Raw genomic sequence first — 14,647 nt, forward strand, 5'->3', positions numbered from 1 at the left:
TGCACACATGTTCATCATGAATCAGAATACTTGTGTGCACACATCTGAATATACACAGAGCTCTGGACTGGAGACACATATGAAACCCGCTGTTGTGGTGCTTTATTGTAGTAAAGCCGAGCTGAAATCTAGAGAGCTAGTGGGACATAATGGTTTCAGAGAAGGAGCTACAGATTGGCAAGTTCCTGGTTCTCACGTCTGCCATGAACTCACTCGGTGGCTTCCAGACAAGCCACTCTCTCCCTATTTGCAATTGGGATGGTAATAATACCGACTCACAGCAGGTGGAGTCAGAATGGGGCCCTCCGGATGTTGTTGGACTCCATCAGCCCCAATCAGCGTGAGCAGTGGTCAGGGATGCTGAGAGTTGTAGTCCAGCAACTTCTTAAAAGGTAAAGGTAAAGTCATAGCTGCCAAGTCTCCCGTTTTTCGCGGGAAACCCCCGTATTTTAAACCGTTTCCTGCTGGCAGCCCGGATTGGAAAAAATCCCGTAAATCCCCCGGATTTCCTACCTGCCAGGGAGGCTCCATTTTGGGTCCTGACGTCGCCCGATTTCCGATGCCCATACATGGGTAGCGCGGCACCGGAAGTCGCTTCTATGCATGTCCAGACATGCGTAGAAGTGACTTCCAGTGCCGCGCCACTGCTGATCCCGCATTTTTCAGCAGGAGACTTGGCAACTATGGGTAAAGGACCCCTGACAGTTATGTCCAATCGTGGACGACTCTGGGGTTGCGGCGCTCATCTTGCTTTACTGGCCGAGGGAGCCGATGTTTGTCCGCAGGCAGTTTTTCCAGGTCATGTGGCCAGCATGACTAAGCCGCTTCTGGCAAAAGCAGAGCACAGAAACGCTGTTTACCTTCCCGTCAGAGCAGTACCTATTTATCTACTTGCACTTTGACGTGCTTTCGAACTGCTATGTTGGCAGGCCAGCAACTTCTAGGGGGCACCATATAGGCTAGCCCTGCCTTATGGATTCCAAACCCTTCATATATATGATGTGTTTTGAATACTTGGGATTGACTGTAAGTATGGAGTTCCCAGTTGGCTTTATATACATACCATATTTATGTATGGAGTGTGTAAGCAGGGCTTGCTGTCAGCACCAATCAGCTGCCAAGGAGCAATTGGGAGCACACAGTAGGGCTCCTGATTGTTCCTTTGCAGTCACATCTTTAGCTGACATCACACATGCTGTCAGGTATAGTGCAGGTGGACATGGTTTGGGTGAAAGGCCTTGCGTGAATTTCACCTTGGGTGAAATTAGGCCTCCCGCTGGAACTAATTTGGCTTGAAGGCCAAGGTTCTCCATTGCTGCTGTAAACCATAATTACGCTAAACTATGGTTTAAAGGTGAAAACACAGTATGCTGCTGCACAGGTCTAAAATCATGGGTGCTTTGCTCTTTCCTCACTTCCAGGAGTTAATTCATGTTTTGGAATCTGAATCCAGGTTTGTGGTTTGTTTCTCCCTAAACAAACAAACAAACCACTGAGGAATGAAACTCTCCCAATTTTCTCCCGGTGTATGAGCAGGCTGTGCGCTTAACTTTAAACCCTAGTTTTGCTTAACCATGGTTTAAAGTGCCATTCAAATGCAATCACTGTATGTCATTTCGGGGGCGGGGGCGGGATTTAATTTGGGAATAATTACCTGCATATTGCTCCAGTTTTATTCAGGAGATTTCATTTCTTTTTATGTCCCCTTGTGCTATACAGTCCTCTCCAAACCTGTAATTTGAGTCCTATGCCCAGTTGCATCTAGTCTGGATTACGGTAATATAAAGTATGCACAACATAAGTTAAGATTGGTGCCAGATTTTATTAATTTCACGCTTCAGTCCTCAAAGCAAGCCCTGATACTGTCCCATTTGCTTCAGAGGAATACATTGCAGCATGAATGCTATAAGAATGTCCTTATCTCTATTAATATATTTGTCAGTTTCCAGGAAACATTTATATTGCAAGTGGGAAGAGCACCCAAATCCATTTTGCTAAAACAGCGGTTTGCTAGTTTACCCTGAATCTAAGTCCAGGCAGAGCCCTGGAAAACCTTCCTAGTGCCTCTGTTGAGCCTTCAATCATTTTACATTATATTTAAATGCATATTATACCTTGTCCTTTAGCTTCTTGGTCTGGCTTATAACATTTTAAACAGTTGTGTGTTTTTTAATGGTTAGAAATGTATTTAAATGGGAGAGGAGAAACATATTGCAAGGAAGAAGAAAAAAGAAGCGTATCCTTGGCAACCAAGCAGCCTGCACTTGAAAAATAAAAATAAAGAGGAGTTTGAAGGATACTGCCTTTGGCAGATCTTCAGGGGAATGATGGGGAACAGGAGTACAGGATACCTCCCTTTGTGCCCTCCCCCATCACACTTGATACACAGGAGGCATTATCAAAAGACTGCCATAGGTTAACTGCAGAGATTATGATTGCTGATAGATGAAAAGGCAGTCCCTAAGGTTTGGAGCTTAAGAATGCAGTCAACTTGCCCCCAGGGTATAAAAAAAAATAAAAAAATTTTAAAGCAGGCAGTGAATTAAAAGCAAATAGCAAGGGGGATTTTGAACATAAATAAATAAAACCAGGAGATGTCCTCTTAAATAATGCAAATTTTCCATGTCATATATAACATAAACCTAATTTATATTAAATTAGATTCCTTGACAAAGTGGATAAAACAACAATGTTTAAACAAAGTGATTGGATTCTCCCATTTAGAAGCATTGAACCTCAGGATTTAATGATCATCTATGATGGGTGTGATTCAGTACATAGCTGTGGGACTCAAGTGGGCGTGGCTAGTGGGCACACCAGACACTGAAAAGATATGATCTGGTTTAACTATAATGGCCCTTCTCCGTGACAAACTAGAAAAAGTTGTGTGAGAGTGCAGAGAAGTTCTTAACTTGTGGAATTGCAACTCCTGCACTTGCTAGGTTGGGAATAGGGGGTGGGATATTTCACTGATGTTATCCTGGGACTGAAGTAGGCATTGTGCAAAGGGGGAGATCTATTGTCCAGTTTGAGGTTTGTTCGTTTTTTTAAGTCAGGGGTGCCCAAACTTTTTGGGGGCCAGATTGAAGTGAACATGCGTGAGGGCCGACCAAAGTTTTTTTAGGGTTTTACCCCAGGAAATGAACTGCCACAGGGGCCGGATTGAACTGACCGGTGGGCCGAATTAGGCCTCCAAAAAGGACTTTGGACATGCCTGTCTTAAGTCTTCAAACTCCCTAAGTATTTCTTCCAGTTGCATACGAAGGGCATAACACTGGTTGCACCAGCTAGAGAAACAAGCTGGATGCAAGCACAAAATTAGTGCTCAAGGTTATATCAAACATTTACAGCTAGGAAACAAACCATGACCATGCAGTGTTTTCTTTACTTGAAATAATTAGACATGTTTCCAAAGGGACTGATTGAAAACGAGATACTAGCTGGATCAACACCTTGTAGCAGAACTAAGTTTCTGGGGTTTTTTTTTTTCCAATAAAAAAATATTAACACATTTTGAAACGGTAAGTTGGTGTAGGGGGAGGGGCTTCTTCACCCTTTCCCCTCAAACTCCTTTCCAGCAAAAAGTTGCTCCTGAGCTGCATTTACCACTACAACAAAAGTGATACAGGTAACCCATGGTCACTTCTGTTGCTGTGTTTGAAGTTGCTTGGAGAGCCCAGTGTTTGGTGGGAAAACAAGTTGAGGGATAACAGTTACAAAGACCCTTTCTCGCCTTCAAATTGCAGCTTCAGCAGCTGGGTTTTCCCTAGCAAATGTCTGTAAAAAGAATCACAGAACTAAACGTAATGCAGGGCTCCGCTCTCTGCAAAGAGAATGTTATCCTTTTCCAAGTCCTCTTTGGCTCTGGGCCAGACCAGCAGCCTCTGCAGCCACTGAGTATTGGAAACATCTAATTCTGGCCAGCTCCTTCTGCAGTTTGCATGTCCTATTAGATCACCACTCCTGAGGAGACACGATGCAGGCCATCAAGAAGCTGGAGCAATATATTTGAATGCTAAGATCTTGTAATTTCAGGAGTGGTGCCTTTAAAGCTACATAACCATTCTAGACTCTGCCCAGATTTTGTGGTTCACTTCCTAGAATAAGATGAGCACTGGGCAGGGGGATGTTAACTCTGGTTTTAGTTTTCTTTGTCTCCTGCATTTAAAACAGTGTTTAAGGTGGGCTGGAATACAATATTCTGTTAACTTCTGCCTGTGAAGCCTGCCTAGTAAATTGATGAATGAAATGGACCCATCTGCTCATGATGTCATTAGCTGACGACATGCTGGTACAAAAGCTTAAATTTCTCGATGGAGCAAACTTGATGCACTCATTAAATATGAGCTTTATGTTCAAGCAATTTTAATGCTGAGCAAGAAGTATACCCCAGCTGCCCCTGCATTTCTACGAATGCTGGGTTAGTTGCAGTTGTTTGTTTTGATATAGACGTTTACAGCACAACATCTGATCTTTGTCAGTTTCCTGTCCCAGTTATTTAAAAAATGAAATAAAAAGGTAAGGGTTCCCATTTTAAAACCTACATCTTAGGAAGTGGCTATAAGGCAACTTGGTTGCATTTAGGCTTAAACTCTATGCCTACCGTTTCCAACCTTCAGCATTTCATTAGTGTTATATACATAATGCAGAAGTAGCGTACCCCACTGCTTTCTCTGTATTTCAAAACATTTAAGGCTATGAAAATAGGCTCCCTAGCCCCCCTCCCTGCCCAGTTAATAGGAACTTGTGTGTATATATATTTCCTAGGCAAATCGAGCTTTGACACATTGCTGCTTGCGAGTCTACCGCCTTGGCACATGCATGGCCTGAGGAGCTGAGCAGCTCCCCTATGTGATGAAGTGTAGAAGGACTCTAATGAGGCAGCCAAGGCGTTTGCCTCAAGGACTTGATATGGTGTGTCACAGCCTCTTATCATCAGCAGCTTTTCCTCCAAATTAGCTAGAGCATCATGGCCAGGCTAGTTCCTTTCATTTGCAGCTTTGTACGGTCGTTTTGTGCATTTCTATATCTAGCCAATAAGTTTTGCTCTTGTTGCCGTTTTTGATGGGCTTGCCAATTTTTTTAACTGCTAAAAGAGATATGTACCCTACAGTAGAATCTATATCTATATAGGCTGTGCTGTGTGCAGTAGATACTAATTTTTAAACCACCCCTTTATCCCTAAAAGAAAAGTAGTGTGCGTTCCATTGTCTTCCACTTCCTGTACCGGTTTAGCAGTAGCCTCACTTCAATACAATTTCCACTTGTTCACATTCCTGCTGACACATTTAATACCCACAGGGAAGTGAAACAAGTCACCGCTGAACCTCTGGCTGGGAAATGAGTGAGGGCTGTAAAGAATGTTTGGCTACTCGACGCTGCCCTTGCTGATAAACAATGCTATTTATACGCTGCAGCAAAGGATGCTGGAGTGCACCAGTGCAAAATGTCCCCAGTGTCCTCTGAAGTCCTGGACAAAGTTGCTGGCTGAATTTCAGGGCAGACTCAATACTTGAGCAACTTCAGCATTGTCTGAAAGACAGGAGGCAGAGCGTAAAGTCTTCTCAGTGACCTTGTCACGTTGAAGGAAACTGCTACTGCAGAACATCCATTGCTTTCAACCTTGATTGCTTAAATCTCCTGAATGACCAACTTTTATATATATATACCTTTTATTCCTTCTCTACAAGCCAAAGAGGTCCCATTCATATGCATGTGTCCGACTGGTTTGGATGCCTTCACCAGGCCACTCAAATATTTTTTTCACTATTGAGATTCATACTTTACCAGCCATCATCTCCGATATTACTACATTAATTCTGTTTCTGTCAAGAATTTGCCAAGTGCCCTTGGTCTTTATCCTCCTCTCCTTTCTCATCCATGAAACGAAAGCAGTATTTGCTTCGTGGAATGTTTTAACTAGATGGGTTCATATCATGCTTTCAGTACTTCTGGGATATTTACATGAGCAAAGGTATTGGTAAGTGTTTAAAAACACTTTTAAAAAATCAGTAATTAAGGTTAAGCAGAACCACCTTCCATTTATTTGCTTCTATGCTAAAAATGCACAAAAGAAAGTTGGGAGTGGAGTTTGGGAGGAACTTGAGCTTCCCACCAAACAGCTGACCCTTGGCGGGGAACAGAATATTCCCAGCATGTTAATATGCTTTGAACAGGCTGGCAGAAATCTCAGCCCACCCACCTTCTGCTCTGTGCTGCATTGCAGTTTATGCCACAACTAGCCCACCTGAGGCAGCCCAGCCCGGGAGGAGATCCCAAAAGGGCAGCATTGGTTTCGGAATGACTGGAACAAAAAAATTATATTAGTCCAATTTTATTTAGCTTCCCCTTTAAAGCTCCTCTTGCAATAATAACCTGGCCCAGTCCTAATGCCACCCAACCAGGGATTCCGGCGGTGTTGCAATCAAAGGAGATATAGGGCTGGTATCATCTTTATGTGTACTGCCGCACATATGAAAGTAATTTGTCATTTCATGTCCTGGTTTGTTGCTCTTGATTTTTGTGATATACAAGGTACTAAACCTTCAAAGGTGATAATCTTATCTGAATAGCTGAAGGGAAAGCAGCTTCTTGACAGCATTCATAAGGCAGATGCTAGAGTTTTATCTCTCAGTGCTATCATTCAGTGTGTGCTGTTGTTTGGCTCATTGGGTAAATAGTGTGGGCCTCACTTGTCCCATCCATGTATGAGGTTTTTTAAAAAATCAGTGTCTCTGTGACATTGCTCTTTCAGCTACTGCACCAGAGTCAAGAGGTAGCTCTGTTAAATTCTGCATGAATGTTTTTTTTAAAAAAATATTATATTATTATTATTATTATTTGGCAATCACAAAGCTAGAAAGTCTACATAAACACTCTGGAGGATGAGGAGCTAGTAGTTTCTTCTGCCTATTTCATTTCTTTGTTTGGATTTAACTCAGTCTTTATTGGGGGTGTAGAGGAAAGTCTCTGGCCCCATTTTCATCGCCATGCTCTGGAGCGTGCCACACATTAATAGGTTGTCTGGGGAGGAATTGTACTAAATGCTGATGAATTTTCATGAGGACTTTTTTAAAAAAAAGATCACAAGCTGATGTGGAAATGTGCAGAACTGAACTTGAGATTGGAAAAATGAGAAACTGAGAGAAATGGAAAAAATGGATAGATTTGCACATCCCTCCTCAATATTGAATAACCATAAACTTTGGCTTCAGGTTAAAGGGCTTTCCATGGCAGAGGGCCATGTGTTCAGGGAGGCATTTGAACTCCATTATTTCTTCCTCTTTTTTTAATTAAGCGTGTGGTATTGGCTTAATTAATTTATTTCCCTTTTTTACATATCTGCCTTCTGATCTTTCTGTTCGTTACATGGTTCCCCACCAAATGTGGCATTACAAGTCTTGTCTTGTAAAATCTAGCATCTTATATTCTCTCAGTTTTAGCCAATGAAGAAGTATGATTTGTTGGTATCTCTCACTGCAATCACAGCCAAGTAATACAAGGAGAAGCAAAGTGAAATCCTCATTAAAGGGGCACAGCTCTGAGTTAATGAGGCTGACCTCTCTAGCAATCACACTATTAATTTCAAAAAAACCTATAGAAAACTTAAGTTGCAAAAAGAAATATAGGCTTCTCCTAGGAGCTGGCGCTACTGAGACCTGTTAATAAGAACACTTCCCTCTCTTTGCTATATGGGAAGCAGGATTAGATGCCTTATATCTCAGGCATTATGATTGAGACATTGAAAAGTATCAGAAGTCTGTATTCACTGGGACTCCATTAGTAATTTGTGGAACAAAGGCTTTGAAACTGCATTCTGTACTTTAAAAGGGCAGCAGCTTAGCCAATATGCAGCTTGTTTTGATCATTATATATTACATACATTAAACATTATATACATTAAACAAAACAAACAAGCTGTTTCCTCTGTGTTTTGAGAAGTGAATCTTCCTGGAACATCTTGGATGGAATTTTTTTGTCTGCAGAACCTGACTTCTCATGTCTTATAAGGCATTTACATTTGCACGTGGCAGATAACTGAGGCTTTTTTTTTAAGGAGAAGAAAAGTAATCCTGTAATGTCAGTCAGTACCACAGGAATGCAAGTGCTGCTCTGCCACATGCTGAGTAGAATATGCTGTTGAAAACGGCCCAGGTTTTTTGGTGGCTTTACTGTATAAGCTTGGGGGGGGGGTAAGAACACCAACCCCAGAATGTTGTTATGGGTATCCTTTTTGCACCTATGGACTCCCATTTGCAGGACTGCAGCTTTAGATTGGGCCACCTAAAGCTCCACGAGCAGGCAATATAGAATTTTTATTTATTTGCATGTGTTAATCTCCTCTTAACTTGGTCCTCTAGATGACTAGAACTGTGGGGTCTAAAAGCCATTCTGGCCCCCTGCCTCTGCCTTCTTCCTTCTTTGGTTTTATCAGAGGAGATCCAGTGGGTGGTGTTGCCTGGCAACTGCAAGCAGGGGAAGACTTGCTTTGCCATGAATGGGTTTCAGCTGCTCATCCCCACCTCCTTGCCTCAGAGGCTGTTGCTCAGAGAACCTCTGCCCAAGACATGGGCAATTTCCTAAGAGGTGGCTACCGAAGAGCAACACAAGAGAAGACTAAGGATGCAGGTGGGAAATGCCACCTGAATAATCCTGACACCATCGGAACACAATTGGGACCAAATTGAGTTATACTTGGAGAAGACCTGCTGGTTTCAATGTCTTCTCTTTCATTGCGTACTTGGATGCAACCCAATGTTATTTCTATTTCTGGTACCAGATCTGAATGTAATTTTCTCTGTGTGAATCTTTGGTAAGCACATTTAAGGCACATGACTTCCCGCAAAGAAATCTGTGAACTGTAGTTTACCCCGCAATACCCAGCAGCCCTAGCAAACTACAGTTCCCAGGATTCCTTGGAGGAAACAATGTGCTTTAAATGTGCATTAATTTATGGTGTGGGTGTGCGCTGCCTTGGAGCTATAAAGCAGTCTTCTAAATAAATAAATATTAATAGTTGGAAACGGTCGCTTCTTTTTATTTATTTTACCATATATGTCTGCCCCAGTACAGTGGTACCTCTAGTTAAGAACTTAATTCGTTCTGGAGGTCCGTTCTTAACCTGAAACTGTTCTTAACCTGAAGCACCTCCTGCTGCCGCCGGGCCGCCGGAACACAATTTCTGTTCTCATGCTGAAGCAAAGTTACTAACCTGAGGTACTATTTTTGGGTTAGCGGAGTTTGTAACCTGAAGCGTTTGTAACCCGAGGTACCACTGTAACATGTTCTCTGGGCAACTCACAGAAAATTCAAAGAACAAAACAATATTAAAGTAGAAAGCAGCATTTTTTATATTACCCTGGAGCAGAAGAGCCATAGCTTACTGGTAGAAGCTGACTTTGCAAGCAGGTTCAATCCCCAGCATCCCCCAGTTAAAATTTATTAAGGTAAACAGGTGAGGGGAAAGACCCTCTGTCTGTGACATGGAAGTGCTGATGCCGATCAGAGTAGACAGATCTGGATGAGATGGAGCAAGCAGTCTAAACTGGTATAAGGCAGTTTCCAACGAAAGATGGGAATGACGAGAATTATGGGTTCCTTTGACTTGCTAAATCCGCCAGTGGCAACGGGAGGCTAGACTTCATAGCTTAGATCAGGCTTCCTCAACCTCAGCCCTCCAGATGTTTTTGGCCTACAACTCCCATGACCCCTAGCTAGCAGGACCAGTGGTCAGGGATGATGGGAACTGTAGTCTCAAAACATCTGAAGGGCCGAGGTTGAGGAAGCCTGGCTTAGACCATAGAGCTATTTAATCACATCTCATCTGAAGGCCTGATTTCCCAGGTGTGGAACCATCTCCAGTTCTCCATATAAGGACTTGGCTATAAATTGCATTCACCGTTTGGAAGCAGGCCTGTCAAAGGAGAGAGTTCTGCCCTTTTAGGATTCTGAAGGCTGTCACAGGACAGTCAGAGGAGGCTGGAGAAGGGGGAAATCAAAACCATAGAGAAGGAAGTGGCTACTTTTCTCACCTTTAGTGGCCAACTTTCCCTAGAAGTTGAGAGGGGGGATTTTAAGATTTCTTTTCAGCAGAGTTCATGTTTTGGTACAATAGTTAAAGAAAGAGGTAGTTTTTTCTTCAGAATGATGATGATGTTATAAACTTTTCAGGACTGTAGCAAGTGAAAATAAATAGAAGCCTACCTATGCACAAAGAGATCCAAGGCTAATGATTAAAAACAACAACTCCTTAAATCTCTTCCTGCAACCACATGAGCTAATGCTGACTTCGTTATGATAGGCTTTGCGCTAGACCACAATGTTCTTAGCATATAGAAAATAAATTAGTTTAGCTAACCACTGTGGACTTTAAGTCTGCAAACTGTAAAAGCTGAGTTTGAGTTTCTGCTGTGTCTAGCTGAATAGCTAAATTAAAATTTTAAAAAACCGACCAATCTGTTCCAGGAGAAATAGCTAAGAATCATTAAAGGCCATGATCCAGCCATTTTCTTTCCAATGCTCAGGTTGCATTTCTAGCTATTATCTGCTGTTATGTTGTTGTTGTTTTGCCACTGTACACTGTCTTTGAGTAATAGGCATTGCAGAAAGATACTATAGAAAAATAAAAAATGAATGGGACAAGGATTGAGCGTGCAATTCAGATCCCACATGCAATGCTGATGGTGCTAAATGGAGAAAAATGGTTGGCAATTGTACCATATGCATTTATATGCTATAACTTCTAGCGATACACTTGGTGCTCATTCTAGTTTCATCTTCCATTTAGAAACTGAGGACACCTTGTTCATCTTCGTGTGGACAGCCTTTGCTGGGACGGGAGGGAAGCAATGGGAGAGTGACTCTGTTGATTTACCTGAATATCTTGGTGGCTTTCAACACCATGTAGGGATTGGAAAGCTCTCTGTCCCCTGCTCCATTTCAGATATGATGGGCTATTATTATTATTTCTTTAAAAGTGAGGGGATGGGGATAACTTGATATTTCAACCCTTTGCTTCAGGGAAGAGAGGAAGGGAGTATTCTAGCGTTGGTGAGTTGCTTGGTGGAGCAGGAAGAGGGGGCACAGGGTTTGCCTACTTGGTGCTGTTTGGTCAAGTCCCAAGCTTCTCACCAAGTCTGGAGCTGGAAGAGGGGGCAATGATGCTTTGTCCACCTCCATAGCTTCAGGGTTGGGCAGGATAAAAAAAAAATGTATGTTTCTCCAAAACTTCATAGCTCCACAGAAGTACAAAATGGATGTAATATATATTTTATACAGTCATACCTCATGTTATGTCCGCTGCGGGTTACATCGTTTCAGGTTACAGACGCGCCGAACCTGGAAGTCCCGGAATGGGTTACTTCCTGGTTCAGCGCACGGGCATGCGCAGAAGCGCTGAATTGCGTCGCGCGTGTGCGCGCGCAGGTACAGCACTTCAGGATGTGGCCTTTTCATGTTGCGAACGGGCCTCCGGAACGGATCCCATTCGTAACCAGAGGTACCACTGTACTACATAGAGCAAGTATCACAGCTTGGCAGAGTATCTCATTTTTGAAACATGTGTCTAGCATCTCTAACAATCATCCGCAAAGATTCTTTATACCTCAAGCCTACAGCTTCACATAGAGGGGGAAACCTTTGGGGCAACCTTGTTCAGAACTGCCCTGAGGCTGAAAAGAACGTTTCTGTGGAGCCTGAAGCAGTCTTTTTCAGTTTGAATCTGTCTCTGTGCAAGTTTGTGTTTCTGGTATCTCATACTGTGTGGTAGTAGGCACAACATGGAAGCCAGGCTAATCAGAGAGAATGGGGGGGGGGAGGAAGTGGTTGGTGTACTTTTTTGTGGGGGGGGTACGTACTTGCAAATTACTGCGCTCATCTGTTGACTTCTGCTTTTGTTTTTCAGGTTCACACTTTCAGGGGTCCACATTGGTGTGAATATTGTGCCAACTTTATGTGGGGCCTCATTGCTCAGGGAGTGAAATGCGCAGGTAACAACTGTTTGGGTCTTTTGTTTCTTTCTGATGCTGTGAATGTTTAGTAGGTTTTGCGTTTCATAATGAAATGCACTCCCTCAATCTTTACTGACTTCAGTTGTAAATAATGTTATGACTCCCATTGGCATGAGAAGTAACCGGATCGGCCTCTTATATTAATCAGAAAGTATATTGGTAATTTGGCACTCTGCCTTCTAACATAAAAAAGCAATAAAATGGAGGCTGAAACAATGCTAAAATCATCATAAAACAGCAGTGGTTGCCACAAAACTATAAATTATAAATTCTGAGTTTCTCCAGTTGGATATCATTATGTGTTGATAGCATCCAAGAGAGAAATGGCTGTGAAGATTCTGCAAAAGCAAACAAGCTTTAAGCTACAAAAATGTAGTCCAAGAAATCAGATTCAATAAAATGTGTATATAGATGAACATCACAAAATTGAAACGAAAATCCCAAGCTTTCAATATGCGGTTGAATTTACTCCTTAGGGTGGTCGTCTGTCTATCACAAATTAGTGCCGTATGAATGAATTGGGCCAGCTTATGGGTGTCCAGTACACACTTGATAGCATTAAAAGCCAAACAAACATTGCAATCACCACACTTGATCATACACAGCATGTGTACATTGTTATGCGAATGCTGAATTGAGAGCCAGTGTGGTGTAGTGGTTAAGAGCGGTAGACTCGTAATCTGGGGAACCGGGTTCGCGTCTCCGCTCCTCCACATGCCGCTGCTGGGTGACCTTGGGCTAGTCACACTTCTCTGAAGCCTCTCAGTTTGTTGTGGGAGAGGAAGGGAAAGGAGAATATTATCCGCTTTGAGACTCCTTCGGGTAGTGATAAAGCGGGATATCAAATCCAAACTCCTCTTCTTCTTCTTCTGAATTGTTTCTACATCATGGATATATGTTTCGGTGAGCCATGTTGGTGGGGGAATGTGAAAACATTAAAACACAAATCCATATACTGTACGTACATGGATTTTTGTGAATAAAACTATATGAACATTCTGTCCACTTCCAAAAGGTGTCTTCTCCCTTGGAGCATAATAATGCTAAGACTTTATACAGGCAAACAGTGCTTCAGAGGGAAACCTGCTGTGGAAATAAACTCAGCGTTCTTTAGATATACAGCTGTCTTAAACCAGGTGAAGCCCAGAAAGTTTTCTTTTAATTCTTGCAAATAAAATAGTCTACGTTTCTTATTTAAAATAAAATTCTAGCCGTAGAAATCAAAACATGTGGCGGATCCTTAGTTGAGGTTGTTATTCTAAAGTAAATCATGTTAAATTATTGTGGTGGGCACAATCAGGACTTTTAAATGTCTTTGATTTCAGCCAAAGAGTAAAATGCTGCTTCTCTTATCACTGAAATCAGGAGCACTTGCCTAGAGTGCTCATCTTTGGCTGGGCTGGGCCTAACATTTATTTAAATTTTGTTTGTTTGTTTATAGACCAATATTAAATTACAGTGAGTACAAAAGGAGAGGAAAACTGTCAGGGGCAGGCAGGTGTTTATTGCACATGAAGTTGCTGCGAAGCTACCTAGCCTGAGATGAAGGCAGGCGAAGAATGTAATCAAGATTCAAAAACAGGTGTTTGCTGGAAGGCAACATCGAAGTAGCATAGGCCTACAGCTGCTCCTTCAAGGTCCTAGTTCACAGTCTGTAGTCAGGATCCAATCCTTAAGAGCACCAAAACTGGAATGGGTGGTTATTAGTCATGTAAAAGCAATGTCAGCTATAAAGCAAGAAGATGAAAACTGTATAAAATTCTGGGTCCAGCGAAGCCCAATGAACAGAGCATACTCCGATTACTTTTGCAATGTTGCATGTCACTAGAAAGAGAGAAATAATGGGGCAGGGGGCAGGTGGGGGGCGGGCGGGCGGGTTGGAATGCTACGTGGAGATTTTCCCAGTAAGCACGTAGATTAGTTTATAGCATGAGAGCTTGTCAATCCATTTTCTTCGGAGTAAATTTTATAATCAGTATCTTTTCAGCATTGCATGACATACCATGGCAACTAGCTTGCACCTTCTCTCTAAGCTGGTATGTAGGTGGGTGGCTTGCCTCCTGCATGGCTACAATTTATATAATGTTCTTTCACACACCATGCATCGCCATCTACATTAAAATAATGTTTTAGGGCCAGATTCTTCCCTTTCCCCCCCCCCCAAGGTCCTTGAGTGGGAGGAAGAAAATTAAAAATGGCTTCCTGCTTTACCCTGAACAAAGCACAGAACAAACTTCTTTCCTTATCGCCTTTAGATTTTCCGGAGCTTTGCATTTGCTTTGGGGGCTTGTACTGTTCAAACTTAAAGCATCCTCGTCTTGGGCCATCAAGCCAGGTGGCACAGGCAAATCAGTTCGCAGCCGGTGTGTTTTTTAGAGGGGAGGCTGAGCCCCAAGTCTTTGGTGTTTAAGGCACAGGTCTTTTGTCCCAGAGCGGCTATCGTCAAATGTATAACACATTAACATAAAATCAGGCAATCAATTAAAATACATCCTAAAATCAGATCAGGATCAGAATAAAATCCAATCAGATGGCAACCCGCGGATTAGGGTTGGGGACCTTAAATGCTCACCAGGAGCAACTGTTTGTGCTGAACTTATATGGGAGCTTATATGAGAAAAATTGGGAGGCCACTTTCA

General features: G+C 42.5%; 1 protein-coding gene across 1 annotated transcript in view; it reads left to right on the forward strand.

The window, feature by feature from the left end:
* CHN1 (chimerin 1) overlaps positions 1 to 14,647 on the forward strand; it is a 92,031-nt gene that overhangs the window by 62,380 nt on the left and 15,004 nt on the right. The window contains exon 8 of the mRNA XM_035134957.2: positions 11,903 to 11,987. Within this exon, the coding sequence (XP_034990848.1) occupies positions 11,903 to 11,987 (85 nt within the window). The remainder of the gene's footprint in view (positions 1 to 11,902; positions 11,988 to 14,647) is intronic.

Source organism: Zootoca vivipara, chromosome 1 (assembly GCF_963506605.1).
Source record: "Zootoca vivipara chromosome 1, rZooViv1.1, whole genome shotgun sequence".
NCBI lineage: Eukaryota > Metazoa > Chordata > Lepidosauria > Squamata > Lacertidae > Zootoca > Zootoca vivipara.